At 34.2% G+C, this 24005-nt stretch overlaps 1 protein-coding gene across 1 annotated transcript; it reads left to right on the top strand.

Annotated features, from left to right (window-relative positions):
• The first annotated feature begins 2877 nt into the window (after window positions 1–2877).
• LOC149138662 (rosmarinate synthase-like) lies at window positions 2878–3324 on the top strand. The gene has a single exon (XM_089450446.1). The coding sequence runs from the start codon at window positions 2878–2880 to the stop codon at window positions 3322–3324; it is 447 nt and encodes a 148-aa protein (XP_089306572.1).
• The last annotated feature ends 20681 nt before the right edge of the window (window positions 3325–24005 follow it).

The following is a 24005-nucleotide window of genomic DNA, read 5'->3' as shown; positions in this document are numbered from 1 at the left end:
CTCAACATGACTAACAAACTCGATGGGACAATTATACCAATTGGAAATTCAAGCTACAGACGTTGCTTGAGGGATCGAGCGCTTGGTCGATCGTCACCAGCGATGAGTAGAAGCCGACCATTTCAGAAGGAGGTACAACAACACTAATACAGGATTGGGATAAAAGGGAGAATAAGGTGAAAGTCTTATTGAAGATGTCTATTAAAGACAACGTTATTCCACATATCAAAGATTGTAAATCATCAAGTGAGATATGGACTACACTCAAGAACCTTTACCAAACACAGAACACCAATCACGTCTTGTCGCTCAAAGGCAAGTTGTTTTCCATGAGGATGGAGGAGAATGAATCTGTTACTCGATCCATTGCACGGGTCAAGAACCTAAAGGACTGATTGGGTGACATCAGGGGAAGGTGTCTAATTCCGATCTTGTCACAATTACATTGAACGGGATGATGAATGAATACCAAATGTTCATCATAGGCTTGTCTACAAGGGAGAAATCCCTTGCATTTGAAGAGATAACAGGAATCCTGATATAGGAATAAGAGAGGCAGTAGAATTTGAGACCATGGAGTGTTGATCTTGCTCTGATGGCGAAGAAGAAGCCATACAAAGGGAAACAAGCACAGGGACAGAAAGGCGGTGGCATTTTTCAGAAGAGACCATTTAGAGGTATGTCTCCAAGTAACTACGGTAACAAATCTGACATTAAATTATTTTACTATGGGAAAACCGATCATTTAGCTAAGTTTTACTTTAAGAAACAAGAATATGAGGCCAGAAATAAACAGAGAAAACACACAAGGCACTTTGCCGATGAAGGTCACAGTCATGATCTCCAATTATTCGTAGTTGATTATGCTCTTTTAGCTCTTGAGGAGGGTGAGGCCGAAATATGGTTCGTAGATTCAAGCGCATCATCACATATGATAGGTAATAGGCATTGGTTCAAAAATTTTGAAGAAACTACTTGTGGAGCTAACATATATCTAGGTGATGACAGAGGTTATCAGATTAAGGGGTACACTGATATTCCGGTGATGTTGCCTGATGGTAATATCAGATATATTAAAAATGTTATGTATGTACTCGGGATCAAAAATAACTTGATCTTGGTTTCAATGATGGCAGATCAAGACCTGCAAGTCAAATTATTCAGATCATATTGTGTCATAAAGGACAGAAAGAAGGAAGCAATTGCATCAGGAGTGCGTGTGAGAGGCCTGTATAGGTTGAATTTCAAGAGCATGCCACACCAAGATCTAGCTTCAACATGACTGACAGCCAAGAATCTTTGGAATAAAAGATTCGGTCATCTTAACCTACAAGATCTCATGCTGCTACAAATAAAAGGTATGGTTGATGGACTACCTACTTTTCAGAATGTTCATTTAGATTGTGATGGATGTGCATTAGGGAAAATGCATAGGGAAGAGTTTCCTTTGAATGCTAATAAGAAGAAAAGATATATTTTGGAGCTTGTGCATACAGATATATGCAGACCTATGCAAACTAGGTCGCTAGGTGGTGCATATTATTTTCTACTCTTTACTGATGATTGCACTAGATTCTCGTGGGTATATTTTATTAGAAAGAAGAGACATACATTTCAATGCTTTAGAGAATTCAAGCATATGGTGGAGAAGCAGACAGGGAAATTCATTAAGATTCTCCGCTATGATCAAGTGGGAGAATACATATTGGGAGAGTTCATGAAATTTTGTAGGAATCATGGGATTATTCAACAGTTCACAGCACCTCACACTATGATATGTTATTGCATATCATAACATCTACAATCATCAAATTTGTTCACATGCTTGAATACCATATTTTTTAAAAAAATTCCTTATTAGAACACGAAAAATTAACTCTTTAAAATGCCACCAAGTGCATGACATATTGTAACATCAAAATACATCGAGCACATTTGCATGATGCTTGAAACTTCTGTGCACTTTTTAAATATTTTGTATGTGTACTAAGCTTTGGCCTTTTTTTTAATTATAAAACATTATTATTATATATACTCACTTGATTAACATATTACTATATTGTGCTATGTAGGGAAAGTGACAAGAAACACACTTAAAATATCTTCTTTATGTGTGAAAACTATGTAAAAATGAAAAAGATAAGAGAAGGCATTATAATAATTAATATTAATAACAGCGCATTGTAAAAATGCATTGAGAACCACACAACAACATTTAATTTATTTAATTTATAAGTATAACTAGAGTAGGCAGATAAATTAAATGTCTAAACATATAAATGTCAAAACAATTAATTTATGATATGTCTCACATTGCTCTAAATAATAAATTAAAAAAAAAAAAAAGAACAATAACAAAATTAACTGAATTATAACTTTATTTTAAACTATTATTATTATATATAAAAGAGCATATAACAATTTTTTTAGCCATAAAAATTCATGCACACATTATTATGGAAATTCTTAATTTCTAAATAGCTTTTGTTACAATATTATAGGCCAATACGGAGGCTTATCAATACAATATGGCTAATATAATATGTGTTGATATGACATTTTCTTTAATTAATTAAATTTAAAATAACTTAATTAAAAAAGCATAATTAAATATTAAACCTGTGAATATCACTCAATAAAGTAAATTAAAGAAATAGTTAAAAGCATAACTATTCTTAAATATTTGAATTAAAACTTCCCCATAAAGAAAAGAAAAGTAGTTAAATATTTCAATTAAAATTTCACAAGTAAGGAAAACAGGTTGCTCAATCTATAAAAGAGAGCTTTGCGGAAAACAGGTTGAGCTTCGATCCATAATTTCACCAATCTACATTTCATTGGCATATTTTACATTTGGGTGGTTTGTATCCTGCGGTCATGGCACAAGTCCAAATGAAAGTAAAGGTAACGAGGGTTTCCACTGTTGCACCAACCATCCCCACTGCCAAGCATAGCATGTTCTTGTCAGCCATTGATATTAGTAACATACCCAATAATAATGTGGAAAACCTTTTTTTCTATAACACGCCAGACCATACTGCCGACGACGATTTCCCCACCATAGTGGAGAAGCTAAAGAAAAGCATGTCGTTAGTTATGGTGGAATTCTATCCATTTGCCGGTCGGTTGGATATGAAGGGAGGAGAATGGGGTCGGCCCCAAATTGATTGCAACGATGACGGAGTGGAGTTTGTCGAAGCAACCATTGACATGTCATTGGAGGATGTGGAAGTAGGTGATTTTCAGCACCAAAACTTCTTCAAGGAACTTGTCCAGACCCGCCATGGAAATGATGACGATTCGCTTCTCTCAATACAGGTATGAAAAATTCAGTAGCTTTTCATTTTCCTGTGGATGATGTTTCTGTTAAGCTCCATTAATTTTTTTGACAACTGCTGCCTACAATTCTGGAATCCAACTGCAGTATTTCCTTAATTTCTGGAAACCAACTGCAGTAATTTCCTTAAATTAAGGAAATCAACTGCAGTTAATAAATTTATTGTTGGGAGCTACTGAAGTGGTCCATTACTCCATCTGGAGTTCTCTACCTTGATCTATGGAACACCTGACACATAGCCATCAGAAGCTTGATGGAAGCTTGGCTATAAATTTATCTGTTTGGTCCCCAAGCTTGTATCTCAATCCCCTTCAGTTTTTTTACACCATCTAGCTGAGAGAGCAGAGATTGGAAGTGCCTTCAGATTGTCTGTATTCTTTTCTTTTGCTTGGATTGAAGCTGGAGTGCTGAAGTAAAGAAGCAAGTGGACTGTGGTTTGCATCAAGAACATCACCAATGGCAGGAGGTAATTTATTTTCTGGGCATTAAAACGATTCTTTCAGTTTTTTCCGCATATAGAATCGCTATTGCATAATTGCATAACATTGGTATCAGAGCCCATCTTATTTATCTCTGCCTTGGTGCGATTCGAATACTTTGAAATGATTTAATTTGAACCGTATACAGAAAATTATTTTCATTTATTCGACTGAATGTCTAAGTACAGAATCGAACTGGGTACCTTTCATTTATATATGTTGTAACTACGGTGATGTGAGTGCGAAGAGTTGGATTTAAAAAAAAAAAAAAAAAAATTAAATCAAAAGACAGGCATTTACTTGTAGCTCTTATCATAACACCAACCCTTTCGAGTTGAGCGAATGAATTTGTAGATGTATTCTTAGCACAATACTTATCGGAAAGACTGAGTGGGTAAAATTAAACGTTTCAGTCATATTTACAGTATGAAAACCTAAAAAAAAAAAACTAGTATATAATTTAAAATAGAGGACAAGAATTTGACAGAATCGCGGAAGTGGAATAAATATTATTCATAATTTATTTCTGCAGCATTGAAAACTTGGTTATTTGCGGGCCCATATTTAATTACATTGTAGAATTCCGGAAATATTTGGGAATGTGATGGAGACCCGTTAAGTCCATGATTGTAGATTATAGCCAAGCTTCTTCCCATAGAAAAGACATGAAAACGACATTTTCAATACGTTGTGTAATTGCATTTGACCGTAGAATAAGTTGTTCACACAGATATTAGCGGACAGATTCCTCTTATTATATAATTAAGAGTAATCGACAGTTATACGTTTATGAAAGGTTGGTTAAGTTTGAAGTTAACTCATCCTATGATGGGAGATAACGTGAATGTGGGAGACTTTGTTTATGATACACGCACTTAGTAGGGGTTTAATAATGACTGAGTTTTATTCAAAAATTTTACTGCGATTGACTGAATAATGAGCGTGAAACAACCTTGCTTGCAATTCAAGATTTTGAAAGCTAGTTACCTTTCTTTAATCGAACGCGTACTGAATAATGTTCTCAGCGCTGCATTCGCTTCATTGAAATTTAATTTAAATTTAATTTTAATTTTATTTATCTTGTGAGCAAAATAGCTTGTTTGCTGGTCTATTTTTTGTTTTGTTTATAAATTGAACAATCAATTTGCAGTCATTTACGGTAATGCTGACTGCTTTAACCTTAATTTTGATTTTGTGAAGAATTATTACAGTTATATGGAGTTTATTTAAAATGTCATTTTGACTTACTCCTTTCAGTAAACATTATTTTTTCTCTCTGGTTAAGTTTTGTTTATGCAATAAAATTAATGTCTAGTGATCCATATAATTTTAATTAATTAGAGAATAGCCACAGCATCTTTAATTAAATAAAATTATATATTTTGATTGGTTAGATCACATAAAGATTATTTAGACATTAAATTGTAATTAATTAGACTAAATATAATAAATTTTATCCCACAGGAATTTTTATTATATTTATGTAATTAATTAGGATAAAATTTCATAACCTACCCACAGGAGTTATGAATTAATAAGTTTTATCATAAAGTTTTATTGAATCTGTTTGAATTGAAAATTTAGCCCACAGGCAATTTTTATGTCATGAGATTCAATTTTTGAGCATGATTTACATTGGTAAAACATGAAAGTTTATTAAGCCTCAATTTTAACATAAGCATGTGATTTTTTAATTTTGATGCAGTAGTACAACCTGCAAATTTCTCTGAAATTCGTTGTGACATTCCCAAACTTAAGGGAGATAACTATAAGATTTGGAAGGAGAGGATTCTCCTTCATTTAGGGTGGATGGACATAGATTATGCTATTAGGAAAGATGAACCATCGGCACTCACTAATACCAGCACTGCAGCGGACATCACGCTTTATGAACGATGGGAGCGATCCAATCGTCTAAGCATGATGTTCATTAAGACTAAAATTTCAGCTGGTATTCGTGGTTCTGTTGATCAGCATGAAAAGGTCCGAGACTTGTTGAAGGCCATTGATGATCAATTCGTCACTTCATACAAGGCACTAGCAAGCACCCTAATCATGAAGTTCTCATCCCTAAGGCTCACCAGTGTGAAAGGTGTGCGCGAGCACATCATGCAGATGAGGGACACTGTGGCTCAATTGAAGAAACTCGAGGTTGATATATCGGAGTCCTTCCTAGTGCACTACATCCTGAACACCCTTCCGCACCAATATGGACCTTTCAAAATCTCATACAACACACATAAAGATAAATGGTCAATTAATGAACTCATGACCATGTGTGTTTAAGAGGAAGAAAGACTGGTGATGGAACTGGGAGAGAGTGCAATGCTGGCAACGCGTGGAAAGGGCAAATCTCAAGCCAATCAGAAAGGGAAGGGTAAAGTACCTCCCCAAGCCGATATCAAGAAGGATTCCAAGTGTTTCTTCTGTAAAAAGAAGGGACACATGAAGAAGGAATGCGCCAAATTTCAGAAATGGCTTGCGGACAAAGGTAATTTAATCTCATTTGTTTGTTATGAATCTAATATGGTTAACGTTAATATTAACACATGGTGGATTGATTCTGGATCAACAATTCACATTTCGAATTCCTTGCAGGGTTTGCAAAACCTAAGGAAGCCAGTGGGAAGTGAGCAAAGCATCTTATCAGGAAACAAGATGGGCTCGCATGTGGAAGCTATAGGAACATGTTATTTAACTTTAAGAAGTGGCTTTGTTTTGGAATTAGAAAAGACCTTTTATGTTCCAAGTTTTTCTAGAAAATTGATTTCAGTTTCAAGGCTTGTACCTTTTGGATATTCCTTAAACTTTTCAGAAAAATCTTTCAGTCTATTCTATAAATCTGATTATGTTGGGAATGGTATTTTGTCTAATGGTCTTTACTGTATTAATTTACAAAACAATGTCACTTATGATTCAATGCATGTTCACACTGGCACTAAAAGATGTGTTATTAATGAAGATTCTTCTAAATTATGGCACCGGAGACTAGGTCATATCTCCATAGAAAGAATTAAAAGATTGGTAAATGAAGGGGTACTTAATACTCTGGATTTTACTGATTTTGAGACTTGTGTGGACTGCATAAAGGGAAAGCAGACCAACAAGTCAAAGAAAGGTGCCAATAGGAGTTCAACATATTAAAGATCATACATACTGATATATGTAGTCCAGACATGGACTCACATGGTCAGAGATACTTCATCTCCTTTATAGATGATTACTCACGATATATGTATCTCTACATGCTTCATAAAAAGAGTGAAGCATTAGATGCCTTTAAGATCTTTAAGGCTGAAGTAGAGAAACAATGCGACAAGCAAATTAAGATCGTGAGATCAGATAGAGGTGGAGAATATTATGGTAGATACACAGAAGATGGACAAGCACCTGGGCCATTTGCTAAATTTCTTCAAGAGCATGGGATCGTTGCCCAATACACCATGCCTGGTTCACCCGACCAGAATGGTGTAGCAGAAAGAAGAAATCGAACATTATTGGACATGGTGCGGAGTATGCTTAGCAGCTCCAATCTTCCTAAATCCTTGTGGACTGAAGCACTTAAGACGACAGTGTATATATTAAACCGAGTTCTAACCAAGGCAGTTCCTAAAACGCCATTTGAATTATGGAAAGGTTGGAAACCAAGTTTGCGACATATGCGCGTTTGGGGATGCCCGTCTGAAGTGAGAATTTATAATCCACAAGAGAAGAAGCTGGACCCAAGGACCATTAGTGGGTATTTCATTGGATATGCTGAAAGGTCTAAAGGTTACAGATTTTATTGTCCATCTCATAGCACTAGGATTGTGGAATCAAGAAATGCAAAGTTTCTTGAAAATGACTTGATCAGTGGGAGCGATCAAACCAGAAACATAGTTTCTGAGAAGGATCATTCAGAATCTCAACCTTCCACTTCAAGTGATAGATTGGTTATTGTTCATAGCACCCCTCAAGTACAAACTAGTGTTGAACAACCAATTGTTGAAGTTCCACAAGCTGCTGACGATATTCCAGTAGATCAAGGAGTTCAAGAGTTGCCAAGAATTTTTGAACAACAAGTTGAACCACATACTTCTCAAGAAGATGATGGTACAACATTAAGAAGATCTACTAGACCAAAGAGATCAGCAATTCCTAATGATTATGTTGTGTATCTACAAGAGTCTGACTACAACATTGGAGCCGAAAATGATCCCGAGTCATTTTCACAAGCCATGAGTTGCAAAGAATCAGAACTATGGTACAATGCCATGAAGGAAGAGATGAATTCCATAAAGAGTAACGAAGTCTGGGATCTTGTTGAGTTGCCTAATGGTGCAAAAGCCATTGGATGTAAATGGGTCTTTAAGACAAAGAAAGACTCATTGGGCAACATTGAGAGATACAAGGCAAGACTTGTTGCTAAAGGATTCACTCAGAAAGAAGGAATCGACTACACAGAGACTTTTTCTCCTGTATCTAAGAAAGATTCCTTGCGTATTAGTATGGCATTAGTAGCCCATTTTGACTTGGAGTTGCAACAAATGGATGTGGAAACGACTTTTCTTAATGTAGATCTAGAGGAGGAGGTTTATATGAAACAACCTGAAGGATTCCCCTCTAGTGATGGTGAGCAATTGGTTTGCAAGCTCAAGAAGTCATTATATGGTTTAAAACAAGCATCCCACCAATGGTATTTGAAATTCCATAATGTAATTTCTTCTTTTGGTTTTGTAGAAAACATTATGGATCAATGTATATACCTGAAAGTTAGTGGGAGTAAAATTTGTTTTCTTGTTTTATATGTGGATGACATTTTGCTAGCAACCAATGATAAGGGTTTGCTACATGAGGTGAAACAATTCCTCTCTAAAAATTTTGATATGAAGGATATGGGTGAGGCATCTTATGTCATTGGCATTAAGATCCATAGAGACAGATTCCGAGGCATCTTGGGTTTGTCACAGGAAACCTATATTAATAAAATTTTAGAGAGATTTCGGATGAAGGATTGTTCACCAAGTGTAGCTCCCATTGTGAAGGGTGATAGGTTCAATTTGAACCAATGCCCAAAGAACGACCTTGAAAGGGAACAAATGAAGAACATTCCATATGATTCTGCTATCGGAAGCCTAATGTATGCTCAAGTCTGCACAAGACCTGACATTGCATTTTTTGTGGGAATGTTGGGACGATATCAGAGTGATCCAGGTTTAGACCACTGGAGAGCTGCAAAGAAAGTAATGAGGTACCTTCAAGGAACCAAAGACTACATGCTTATGTATAGACGGAAGGACAAATTGGAAGTAATTGGCTACTCAGATTCTGACTTTGCTGGATGTGTTGATTCACGCAAATCAACATCAGGTTACATTTTTATGATGGCTGGTGGAGCTGTATCATGGAGGAGTGCCAAGCAGACCTTGATTGCCACTTCCACTATGGAAGCCGAGTTCGTCTCCTGTTTTGAGGCTACTCTACATGGTGTATGGCTTAAGAGTTTCATTTCTGCGCTTAGAATTATGGATTCTATCTCTAAGCCATTGAGAATATATTGTGATAATTCAGCTGCTGTTTTTATGGCTAAAAACAACAAAAGTGGGAGTCGAAATAAACACATCGACATTAAGTATTTAGCTATAAGGGAACGTGTTAAAGAAAAGAAAGTGGTCATTGAGCACGTCAGCACTGAGTTGATGATCGTTGATCCTTTGACTAAGGGCATGCCACCATTTAAATTCAAGGATCATGTAATGAATATGGGACTTGGTTCCATTATGTAGTTTCTCATTGTATGGACAATGTTATTTTAATGAAATTCTTAATTATTGTGATGTTTTTTCTCATATTTATGTGCACCTTAAGTTGATTTGAGAAAATTCATTTAAGAAGGACCAAGAATAAACATAAGGTTTATTCATTAAGAAATTGTTGCCACATAAATTATAATAAGAATAAATACATAGTAATACATGGAAGATAATACTCGTCATTAGAGGACTTATCGCCATGATTCATGTATCTATTACTTAATACAGATTATCAATGGGTTTTAAGTTGAGACATTAAGTTTGGAAGTATGGACCAAGTGGGAGAATGTTAAGCTCCATTAATTTTTTTGACAACTGCTGCCTACAATTCTGGAATCCAACTGCAGTCTTTCCTTAATTTCTGGAAACCAACTGCAGTAATTTCCTTAAATTAAGGAAATCAACTGCAGTTAATAAATTTATTGTTGGGAGCTACTGAAGTGGTCCATTACTCCATCTGGAGTTCTCTACCTTGATCTGTGGAACACCTGACACATAGCCATCAGAAGCTTGATGGAAGCTTGGCTATAAATTTATCTGTTTGGTCCCCAAGCTTGTATCTCAATCCCCTTCAGTTTTTTTACACCATCTAGCTGAGAGAGCAGAGCTTGGAAGTGCCTTCAGATTTTCTGTATTCTTTTCTTTTGCTTGGATTGAAGCTGGAGTGCTGAAGTAAAGAAGCAAGTGGACTGTGGTTTGCATCAAGAACATCACCAATGGCAGGAGGTAATTTATTTTCTGGGCATTAAAACGATTCTTTCAGTTTTTTCCGCCTATAGAATCGTTGTTGCATAATTGCATAACAGTTTCAAAAGTAACGATGGGTATTGCAGGTCACTGCTTTTCAGGGAGGCGGATTTTGCATTGGAGCCAATTTTCATCACGTTATTGCTGACGGGAATTCCTTTACGCATTTCATGAACAATTGGGCAGAGTGTAGCGATAAGTTTCCATTTCCAAGAGTCCTCACCACATGAGAACATTCTTTCAGTGGGAAAATAAGAATGAGGCAATACCCAACCTTTTTTCGAGGGCTGAAGAAGTTGTCACTGATTTGATTAAGGAGGCGCAAATTTTCAGGTTTGTCCCCGATAATTCGCTGCCCTTAAAATATTCAGAAATCAATGCAAGCGTTGGTGATCCCTCAGTTGAAAACATTGACATCAGTATTGTCCAGAATTCTGTCGAAGATGAAACGAATCTGGAAATATCAACATTTCATTTCAGCGAAAAAATAATTCAAGCGTTGAAGGAACGATCGGGCGCTTCAACTTCATTTGTAGCACTTTCAGCGCAGTTTTGGAGATGCATAATGAAAGCTCGACAAATTCCAGAGAACGAGTCCGTTTATTTTAGAGTGCCAATTGACTTCAGAGGGCGCGAGTAAAACCGCCATTGCCTCCAACGTATTTTGGGAACTGCGTTTGCAGGGGTGTTGCCGGGACTACGGCTAAGCAGTTATTGGAGGAGGATATCGTGTTTGCTGCGGCTCTCATCCAAGAACTCATTTTTACCTATGGCACAAAGGTGCACATCAATAATTTTGTAGACTTTGTCAAATCTCATCTTGGCAGCGAAAACATAGACCCAATTCTTGGAAATTTATGTAATCATTACATTGTAATGACATTCATGTCTCCAAAATTTCGTGTTTACGAGATAGACCACGGATGGGGAAGGCCACTGAGTGTATAGGCTGCTTCCTTGAAAGAAATTGGAAGGATGAAGTTGTTCCCCGCAGGAGAAGGGGGAAAGAGTATTGATGTGTCCACAAAACTCCCTCGCGATTAGATGGAAACTCTGAAATAGATACTCATGCTCATCCCCGATATTGATTGATGATGCTTTGTTCTTTATTTATGTAACCTAGCTATCAGTGTAGGACAATCTTCCGTCTCATGATAAAAAAAGTACAATATAGACATGATGGACGCATTGGCTTCGTACAATCGCGGGCATAATGTCTCGACCCTCTGCAATTGTAGCATATCAGCTGTCTGCGACCTCTTCCAGGTCCTCCTCCACCTTGACCTCGTCCACGCCGCTGAAATCCTGTTCGCGCCACTCTTGCATTCAGGTCTAGGGGCCGCGATTTGGCCTAAACTCTGTAGGTGGGTGTTCTATCCATCATCAACTCATAACTCCTACAAATGCGCTCATCATGTCCCACCGACCTACAAAAGTTACAAACAACTGTTGCGAGTTTTGTGTGTACTTCTGTAACAAATCGCAGTTGTGTGTGTCATGCTTTCCACCGATTTGACAAATCGCACACCACAAAGCAGGTGCCGCACTAGGTCCTGCTTGTGCTTCCGGCCTTAACAGCATCAGTCCTCCTCCCGCGAAGTAATTCGTGAACACCGGGCAGTGGTCCTTATCATGACCCTGACCCTTGCATTTTACGCACCACACCTCTTTGCGTACTTCTGGTCGAGCAGTCTTGTCCTGTTTCAGACTCTGCATCTCAAGGCATAAGTTTTTCAACTGGGTGTGGATTTGCTGAACTCCCAAGTCGGGAGCCTGCATTAGGGTCTCATGTAGCCTCATCACAATCTTTAAGGCCTCTTCTTGAGTTGTTAACTTCTGCTGCGATAACGCGCTCCTTAAATGTGGCATTAGCGATGCTCCAAACCATTCGCGATGTTGTCCATCCGTCATATTCATATTAGCTTCACGAATCGTACACTTCAACCTATGATCCAACTCCCAAGGAGTCTCGCCTGGTAGCATCATGATTTCTTTGAATCCAATGATCGTCTGTGCTTCAGACTTCGGCCTACTAAATTCTTTGTTTAGCACTTCTTGGATATCTGCGATTCCCGCATTTGGATTATCAATAGAATGCTTAATATACCAGGTTAGTGTACGATCCTGCAGAGCACTGACCAGCGTCGCTTTCTTTATATTATCATCTGTAACTCCCTGCGCTTCCCATACAACTCTTATGACAAATCGAAATTGGTCCAGATCCTCATTTCCCACTCCCTTGAACACATGAAACTTTATTGTGCTTGCCATATTGACTCGCGGTGGTGGCGGAGGTGGTACGGGTGAAGATGGAGGTGAAGGCGATGAAACTGGAGGTGGTGTGGGTGGGCGTGGTATTCGTGGAATTCTTTGCCTTATCAGATGGATCGCACTTCGCGGCGAGACCTTCGCGAGCTCTTCCTCGTCCCCTTGCAGAGGTGAAATCAAAGGGCTATTCTCTGGTCCCTTACTTCCTTCGTTTCTATAGTTTTTTCCACTTTGCGTAGCTCTGAACATCAAGGTAATTGCATAACCCTCTTTTCACACAATAGAATTTTAATCCAAGTATTCAGAGAATTTACTTACTTACCTTGCGGTCCTTTAAGGAAGTGTCGCTCTGCCTCGCTATAGCTGAATAAAGTGTCTACCACGAACTCTCCCTACACTACTGACCCTTTCGGCATCAGCCCACGGAGCGCGGACTGAAGTCTCACCCGAAGCAGTATGGGGGGATGCTAGAACCAAGTTTCTACACCCTCGAGATGTCTGAGGGGTTGATTTAGTCTAACTGTGAATACCTTCGCGTAGGTCACTTCACGCACTATCATGACCTGCGATACCTTCGCGATCTGTTATAACTACCTTTGCGCAGCCCTCACCAGGGGCTGAGGTGCTTTCGCATTGCTTATGCCAGCAATCTAAGCTATTTCCCAAAGTTACACTGCGGATCTTACTTATCTTCTTGCAATTGTTAGTTATCTTTGCGTAAACAGATACTTATCTCACATTTACTTAATCAACACAATCATATAAGTTTGTGCACTATATAAAGAGTGAAAATGCAATTCATACCCAATATACTCAAAGAATAAAAACAGGAAATAGATACACAAAATTAATGTGAAACTTCTCTTTATTAATGCTTCAATGGTTACAAACTCGACTCACCTTGCGCACTCAGCTGCAGGGGTCTATGCACTCAGTTACGGACTACTAGGCCTCTGCACACTCAGCTGCAGAGCCTTTTCCTACTCTACAACCCAAAGACTCAACTCTACACTTCAGACAAGACTCAATTCTTCATCCTTCATTCTCTACTTCTTTTACAATTTATAGCTTCACTTTATTTATACAATCCCATGGGCCGCGAACCATGGGTAGATCTCTAAAGCCAACATTACATTACAAAATTAAGGGCAGACAACCCTATGACTCATGTACAAACTTCGCGCTCCGCGCCCACAAAATGCGGAGTCTTTACATCGGATTTACATCTTTTGACCAAAATTTGGGCTTTAAGCCCCAAAACTTCCCTTAGGGGATCCCACGCCCAACATCTTATGAATGTCAACTCAAAAAATTTGGATCACAACCTCATGGAAATCATAGGACATAGGAACCCATGTAGTGGAAAAAGAAAAAGGAAGAGTAGAAAAGGAGTAAGTGTGGCTTAGTTCGTTATGCTAAGAACCAAAACAATCAATGGTATGTTGATAGTGGTTGCTCTAGGCATATGACTGGGGACAAAAGTAAGTTAATGTCTTTAGATGAAAATAAATATGGAAATGTCACCTTCGGAAATGATGCAACAAAAAAGTAAAAGGAAAGGGTACAATTAGCTTGAATAAAGGCAAAGGCAAGGCATATGATGTATTGTTCTTAGATGTACTGAAACATAAATTGTTGAGTGTAAGTCAGATGTGCAATAGAGGTTATGGTGTCATCTATAGAGCTCAATATTGTGAGATAAGGTCATCTACAAAAGGAAATATATTTACCAAAGGAATCCGAACAGAAAACAATGTATATGTTTTGAAGGAAGACAATGAAGACTGTTATTTGGGCAAACAAGATGAGTGTTGGTTGTGGCATAGGAGACTAGTAAAACTAAACTTCAACCATATCATCAGACTTAGTAAAACGAGAGTTGTAAGATATTTTCCTAAGATAATGAAGCCCCAAAATCCTATTTGCAAGTCATTGCAAATGGGGAAACAAGCTTGTGTTCTGTTCAAGACCAAGAATCAACTATCAACTAGCAAGCCATTGCAACTAATACACTTGTATTTGTGTGGGCCTTCTAGAACATAAGCACTTGAAGTTGAGTGTTAATTCATGCCAATGATTGATGATTTTTCCTAACTAACATGTGTATACTTCTTGAGAAATAAATCAGAAGAATGTGAGAAATTTAAAGTATTTAAGGTGCCCATAAAGAACCAAACAAGCTACAAGATAAAGTGCATACACCTAGATAAAGGAGGAGAGTTTACGACAAATCAATTTGTAGAATTATATGATGAAAATGGAATAAATAGGAAGTATACCATTGCAACCACACCCTAGTAGAATGGAGTTGATGAAAGGAGAAACAATTTAGTACAACAAATGGCTAGAGAGATGATGTAGGAAAGGAATATTCCTTAAACCTATTGGGAAGAAGTTATTTACACAACAATTCACATACTAAATAAGGTACATCTTAGACCCAACTGTGATAAGAAACCCAATGAATTATGGCATGGAAAACCAACATCAATGAAACATTTCAAAGTGTCTAATAGTAAGTATTATATTAAAAACAACGATGAGAAATTGGGAACATTTAATGCTAGGTTAGATGAAGAAATATTCCTAAGGTATTAACCAAAACAAAAAGGGTACAGGTGCTACAATAAAAGGCTTCATAATATTTTGATTATATAGATGTGAAGGTTGATGAGGAACTACCTATCAAGAGAAAGAAGACATGCTTTATCAATACCCTATATCAACAAATCAATGAAGAGAGGAAGAACATGTTGAAGATGTGGAGGAAACAAAGACCCATTCGAAAGAACCCTCAAGGTATGTACAAAAGTACCATCCTAAAATCAAATTATTGGTGATAAGAATGCAAGGGTTAAAACAAAAAGGAAACTTGTTGAGACAATAGATCAAGATTAGTTTTCCATGTTGTCCATGATTGAATGGGAGAACTTTTTTGAAGCAAGCAAAGATAAACACTAGATAAGTTCCATGAATAGGAAGAATGGTTGTTATCTCCCCCACCTAAGTTTAATTATTGATGGTGAGAAATATTAATGTAATAACTTATATTTCTCCTCACTCTTCCCTTGAAGAATAAAAGAAAAATATAACCAATTTACACGTAATAAAAATATTATAAATATATTTACACAAAAAGATATTATAATGAATATTACCCAACAAAATTAAAATCAATTTAAAAAAAAAAAATTAAATAAATAAATAAATAATTTAAAACATATGATGTTTTCTATATCCACCTTTACAATAATAGAATTTGAAAAAATATCATTAAATCCAAATTCCATCCATATTACCATAACCATAGTGGACTTTTAGTCTACTATTTTTACATTCTAATGAAAACATTATTAAGGAAAAGAACAACAATACCCACAAATAAATAAATAAAAAATTAAAAATAAGAAATTGCTTCTATCAATATTTTTCCCGCTTATAAATATCCACTTTATGTACATATTTTATTTAATTATATAATTGATTAAAAATAAATGATCAAAAATATGTTTTATATATATATATATATAGACTATTATTAATGAATATATATAAATTAAATGATGAACATGCATAAAAATCAATTTTAATAAATATAAAAAATATTTGTTTTATAATACATTTTATATTGTAAATATTTTTAAAAGATTATAACAATTAGCTATATTGTTATCTTATTTGAATTTATTATTATCAATTAACTTTAAATAAGATTAATATATGATTTAAACATATATAAGTTCCAAGGGTTAGTTTAATTGGATTTCTGTCGTTCTTCACACTCTCACTGTTAGGCTTTATGGTTAAGCCTACAAGAAGTAATCCCTTCATCTGGATTTTCCTAGTACAAATATTTTTTGAATGTAGCACTTACCATTATGAGAACCACATACAAAAATGAGTTTATATATATATATATATATATAATATTTTATATAACAAGAACAACATACTAAAACAACAATAATAAGCAATAAAATTTCAATGTCATAAATAAAAACTAAACTTAATATTTTTTATAATTAAATTCAAAAGGAAAAAACATAACTATCTTTGAAATAAATTTCAACCTTTATCCATAATTACTACTAATAATATTTGATAGAGATATAACAAGAACAACATAGTAAAACAACAATATGCAATAAGAGTTCAATGTCATAAGCAAAAACCAAACTAAATTTGAAATTAGTTGATATGACATTTTTTAAAATTAAACTAAAAATAAAAAAGACATAACTACTTTTGAAATAAATCCCAACTCTTTATTCATAATTACTATTAATAATATTTTATAGAATTTAAATCTTTACCATTAACTTAATAGTTATTGATAATTAAATTAATATTTTAGAATTCCTATTTCATCATAAATTTATTTTTTATTAAAATAATATAGAAAATATTATTTTTTATTAAAATAATATTATATTATTTTAGTTTACCATGTAAAAAAAAAATTAATCTCATTATTACACTAATATTAAATTATTTTAAATTCGAATATAAATAAATAATCTTGAAACACTTATAAGTTATCGCTTATTATTTTGTATATTTTATCGAAAGTGTAACTTGGTATTAACATGCACATGTTGGTATCTAATATAGATTTGGGCCATTAGATACATAGAAAATGTAACTTATTAACTTGCACACATGTTGGAATTTGATATAGTTATGGGATACTGGATTGAGTTAATCATGGAAATTGGATCTATTAAAATGCAACTCTGCCTAAACTGTGCCTTGGAGAGTTGAATTAGGTTAACTATGGTTATTGAATCCATTAAAAGTGAAACATTCCACAAACATTCATGTATATTATAATACATTATGAATTACGGGTTGTCTATCTACACCAATATCAACCATCAGATATGCAAGTGTGTAAGTCGCATGTTGTGGGAGGATGTGGGGAATGGACCCTGCGTGTTTTCGCAACCACTAAAGAAATTCCACGGCGAAAAGTGAAGTTGAAGGGAGAATCTTTCATCTTTTTGGAGTTTAGTAAGTTTCCATGTGAACCATGGAGCAAAGGTAGAACCCAAAGGAAGAAAAAGTACTTGCATGTGTGCTCGGCGTTTAAGGGAAGGTGTGCAAACTCACTGCATTTTCAATGATAACGGAGGACTATATATATATATAATTATCTAATTTTAAGGTTACGATTAAGCGAAAGATAAAATATCTAATTTTAAGGTTATGATTAAGCGAAAGATAAAATTGATGTATGAAGCTTCATTGTTTAAAGGATAAGGGACCTAATTGTTTGCAACGATTTGACTCCTAATGTATAAGAAGAAAGACATATTTTACCCTCTCTAGTTTATGACCTATGTCCTCTTAAGAGGAAACACATGATCTTAATCCTTTGTAAGTGTGTGTGTATGAGAACTAAGAAATACACACACATGTACTTACCAATCAAAAAGAGAGCACAAATACTACTCGTATAGTTGTATGATAGTTACAGAAAAGAGTTACATGTACTTTTAGTTGATTTAAAGTACTAAGATAGTGAAAAATCCCATAACTTTTTAAAATTTTCATTGATTTTTTCGTTATCAAATTGCAAGGAATTTAGGGCACTAAATGACATTTTTGGCTAGTGAAAATCCATGAAAGATATGTGTACCATTGATACAAAAAGTGTTTATAGTTTAACTAAAATAGCTCGAAAAGAGATTTCTCACGATATATTACAATTGTGAAAGTGAGTTAGTGAGAGTAAGTTATGACTAAAACAATATAAGGGGAAAATTAGGGAACAATTTACTTCCAAAATGTGTAACTCTTCAACTATAGCTTAGATTATGACACAAAATAACTCCAATAGAAATCTCTTTCAGAACAAAGCACAACCATGGAGAAAGAATTGAATTTTGGACATATAATGTTTCAAGGAAACAAAAAGATGTTGTAGTAGAATAAGAAAAATTCTGAAAATTTGGCCAAAAATTTACATGGCATACATATCAACCATAAAATTATTATTGAGCAAACAAATAGCTAATAGAGAGTTACCAAGAAGCAAAATACATCTTTCAACCCAATTTTTTTATTTCAAATAAGGTCTATTGGTGGCCTACAGGAGTAGAATTATGAGGATTGGAAGTATGACAAATGCCCAGGTGACTGATAGTCATGAAGAAGAGGCTAAAGGTATGAATTTTAGCATGGGTAATGTTGACACAAAGTCAAAAGGACATGGAACGGGTAGGTCAGAGAATAGAAACTTAGAGGAGACCATGAGGATTCCCAGAATGGAGGAGCTCAACTATAAGAATAATAATGAAAGGTTAATGAAGGAACAACATCAAAATAATACTTGGTTTCTATAAAGCTTAAATAGTTTACAAAAGTGAATGGATAAGATATTTGCTTCAAGGCAAGTATAGGAACACAATTCAAAAGTTAGGAGAGAGGATGTTGAACATTTAAGGATTTATAGGAATGTTGGTAGCCATCGACATCACTCATGAATACATTCAACTAAGTGAGCTTATGTTTCTCGTAATATGGGAGTAGTCTACATATATCACTATTTAAACAACAAAGAAGGAAACATGACTTGGATAGCTTGCAAGGAAAGCTTAGGAAGATTAAGGCTCCTACATTTGATGGTGAGGATAAGTAAGGAGAGGAAATTGAATCTTCATTGCTAAATATAAGAATGTAGCTCTAGTTGTACAATTACTAATCCAGCATAAAGGCTTGAATTGTAATTTACTACTTGAAGTGAAAATAAAATATGTGGTGGAATCAACTAAATGAAATCAAAAACTTGAATGTGAGGAAAATCTCATGGAGGAAGTTTAAAAGGTACTTGAAAAATGAGTATTTTTCAAAACACTAATATGAAGGAAAAATTCAAGAGTTCTTTCCATTTAAGATGGGGAGTATGAAAATGGAGGAATATGGAAGAAAATTCACCGAATTACTAAAAAATGTTTGTTTAATTAAAGATGAAAAAAAAAATACAATGATTTGTAAGAGGATTGTCGTCATTCTATGGTGAAAAAGATAAATTTGAGTAAGAAGAAGCTACTCTTCCAAAAAATTGGGTTGACATTAAGAGGGCCAAGTTGGAGCAAGGAAGGAAGCGATATATACCTTCATTCTTCAATGGTAGATTTTAAAAAAATCCACATTCAAGAAAATTGCGCAAACATGTTTACAAAACAAATATTATTAAAGAAGTTGTGATTGTGTTTAACATCTCTTGGATTATAAAAGAAGTGATAAAACGACCCTGACAAAGTATCAATTATAGTATCATCAAGGTGGGAATTAATAAAATTTATGACAGCAATTAAAAGAAAACTACATTGTATAAACCAACATTTTGTTCAAGTAAATATGTGGTAGTTTCTATGATGGGTGGAAATTCATGTAATGAATGTACATTTGCCAAATTACTTAAAAATACCATACTTTTGCCCATGTGTATTTCCTTTACACATTGTTATGCCTTAATAGCATAATTTGTGTTGTCTAAGTGTTTCTTTTATTATTTTGTAACATTATTTTTTTGAAAACTATATTTTATATACTTGCAATTAGATGTTAAATTTAAAAATTCTATAATACTTATAACAAGAAATAATTGCATAGAGAGACACTCTATAGTTTAGTATGGGGGAGATGTTTTAATGTTTGTAAATGAGTGCAAACATTTAAATGTTGGTTCAATATGAGAGAAATGTTGTAATATTAAAAAATAAAAAATAAAAAAACATAATATTGGTAGATATATGTATTATGGGGGTTTTAATAGAAATACAAATAACAATTTTTTTTTATTTTAAATTTAAATAATTTTTTTCTCTCTGGGAAGAAGCACTTTATAGCGCAATATGGGAGAGATGTTGTAATATCAAAATAATAATAATAATAATAAAACATAATGTTGGATCAATTAAAAAAAATAATAAACTTTTTCAATTCAAATTTGTTATGTTATAATGTTTTTTTCTTGCTGAGAGCCACTCTATAACCTAATATAGGAGAAATGTTATAGTGTCATCCCAATATGTGAATGTGAGAGATGTTGTAATGTCGGTAAATAAGTGTGAACATTTAAATGTCGAACTTAATATATTAATATGGTAAATAAGTGTGAACATTTAAATGTCTAACTTAATAGACGTTGTAGTGCCAAAAATTAATAAAAATAAAGCATAAAGATAATAAATTGATACAATTAAGTTTGTGATATTGTAAATTTTTTTATTAAAAAAATAAAAAAAAAATAGGGAAGAATCATTAATACATGTCACATTAATATTAATTTAAATAATAATAATTCATATTCATAACCATCAAATTTTAGAACATATAATTAATAAATATGTAAAAATTTAATACATTTAATTAATTACCATTTAATTGAAACTAAAAACATTTTTAAATATAGAAATGTGAAAAATATATAAAATACAAATAATAACTATAAATTAAAATCGATTTGATATATTTTAAGAATTCAATAAATAAATAAATAAATCTATATATATACATACATATATATATATATATAATCAAGGCTATACATATCATATTAAAAAAATCAAATCAAGAAATTTATAAAACGTGTATATATGTATGTACTTTTAATAAAATAAAAAGTAATAATATTTCTAAATATAGATATGTGAAATTTATATAAACAAAAATAATATTATTAAAAACCAACATAGTTCCATCCTATCTCAAATATACAACACTTTGAGAGGAACCAAATCAGAGCTAAACCTTTTTTCAAATTTTAAACTCAATAAAATATTTTCATGATAAGAGATTTGATCTCTTTTAAAACTTAGATAAATCCCAAATTAAAATATATGTATACTAATATAATGATAAACAAAGTAAAAGAATTAATACTTATAAAAAAATAATATAATACCATATCTTAGTTCAATATAAATATAAACAAACAAAAATATATTTATATATAAGAAGATATATTTAATATATATCATTGAAATAAATGATTGATACTTGAAATACATATGTCAACCTTAGAAATGTATAAAAATATATTTTTAATCATAATAAATAATACAATACTATATTTAATTTAATTATAAACAAAAATAATCCTATATGAGCATTTTTAAAGTAAATGGCTAGGGATAGGTTTCCACTATGGGGATGTGGCAGCCCACCCTCACAAGTATATTGAATGACAATCAAGTTATTAATACCTCACTTGAGGTAAGGGGTATGTTGGATCCTTAATCTTAAGACCGTGTACCACAGTGGCCATGTCATTCTACCAGGAAAGCCTTGTCCTCACGTGGGAGATGAGTGGCACTTCTATCTTTATAAATCCGACTCTCCTCGTAGCGTGAGCCTACCTAAATTCTGATACTAGACAACCCTTTGTACATTTAATTGTTATATCCTCAACTTAGATAGTTCTCTATGGGGTCTCTGGGCAGTTCAATCGAGTGAAAACTTGTTAGGCCCTTTTATAATGGAAGATATTTCTCTATGGGGTCTCTGGCCAGTTCAATCCAGTGAAAACCTGTTAGGCCCTTTTATAATTTCCATTATCGTTCTTAGTAGTTGGAGTCTTAGTCGAATTCTTCAACACCCTGAGCATTACTGGGGAACTTTCTCCTCATCCTCCTAGTTTGTAGGTCAAGGTTCACAGTTTCCACTCTTGGGCTTATATAAGTTTCATGCAAGTCAGAGCATCGGGTCACACGTAGGTGACAATAGCTCATTTTACACCACGCTTTATGGAAGCTAGAGTCCTGCAACGTTTCGTGGTTCAAAGATTGTTAGACTATGTATGTTTTCTTATCCAATTTTTGTTTTGACTTTCTGAATTGAATTTTTTTATTATTGGCCCACTCTTTCTCTATTGCTCTGTGTTTTTGAAATTCTTTTCTCTGAAGATCTGAACTCTCTCCGCCTCTTTGGCTAGTGGGTCATTATAGAAATTTTGAGGTAAAAAATGGACCTTAAAAAAAATTATAACAAAAAGCAAATTTATCAGAATTAATAGGATTCAATATGATTATATCAAACATGAGGGATGATTCACCATTTTTGGAGTAAAAAGGTAAAAATATAAAAAAAATAAAGAAATATTTTTCAACTCCTATTTTCAACTTATCTCCCTACGATTTTACCCAAAGTTTGAGCGGGAACACTCGTTGGATGTATAATTTAATTTTTCATTCAAGGAGTACCCATGTTTTGTACTTTCGATGCATCTGACTACACAAAAAATATAAACTACATGAAAAATATGACTGCAATCACGTTTTTCCATGTATTTCACATTATCGAAAGTATGCAACATGGGTACCCCTTGGATGCAAAATTAAATTCATCCAACGAGTGTTTATTATTTTTACTATTATTTTATAATATTTTTTAGGAACCCCATTTTAGACCTCAAAATTTCTCTAATGACACACCTCTTGCTTCCAGCCTCCCTTGCTGACATCCATTCTTGTTTCCATCTGCTTTCTCTCTCTGTTACCTTGCAATTGGCTAGCAAATTTTCACAAATTTTCACTCCACCCTCTTGAATCTTGCTCTACCTTCTTGCTTTCATAGCCCCACCCCTCCCTTACGTGACTCCTTTTCTTAAGGTCCTCGCAGTTTGCTTTATCTTCTATCCTTCTCAACTTTTATGTCTGGTTTGGTTTGGGTACATGCCTTGATGGGTGCATGCATCCACTGAATAGCTACCTATTATTAGGAGTGAGCCTCTCGGGGAGATACATACAAGCTTTAGCAATTTGCTGCTCGGTTTTGAGACCTCATCCCAAGTCCCATCTAGGAGGAACTTTCTCACATGGAGTGTGAAGGGGTCTCCAATCAACAACAACTTTTAGATATGGAAGTCCCAGTAGATCTAATTAACTCGGTGCTAGATGTCGGACATACCCATGGTTGTCTTAATTAATACATGAATACCATTGATTTGAATTTACATCTTAAATATCCTCTAAGTAGAATTTTGTTAGATCATTTTGAGCACAAGACTAACATCTTACACTCCCTAGAGCACCTCCATGGTCATCTCAAAAACATTGATCAACATATAAATCACATTGAATACTATTTGGGCATTCCTCCACCAGCTTACAACACCACCAGAAATATTAGAGATCTAATTTAGACTCATTGCTATGGATTCTAACTTGTTTTTTTTCAATGGCCTTTTTTTTTGGATTATATAATTCTCTCGAGATGAATTTTCAGTTTTGTCTCTCTATGGAAAAACGTAATTTTAGCTAGGTTTCAATGTCCCCCGTGAAAAACTATTGTAACATCTGTAGAACATCAATATAAATCTCACTTTAAAATAAATGTAATATTTATCTATATTTAAATAATTATAATTATATAAAC

This window comes from Pinus tabuliformis, chromosome X (assembly GCF_031772625.1).
Source record: "Pinus tabuliformis cultivar Carrire ecotype Pingquan chromosome X, CPIR1, whole genome shotgun sequence".
Classification (NCBI taxonomy): Eukaryota; Viridiplantae; Streptophyta; class Pinopsida; order Pinales; family Pinaceae; genus Pinus; species Pinus tabuliformis.
This window is presented reverse-complemented; position numbering and strand designations above follow the sequence as displayed.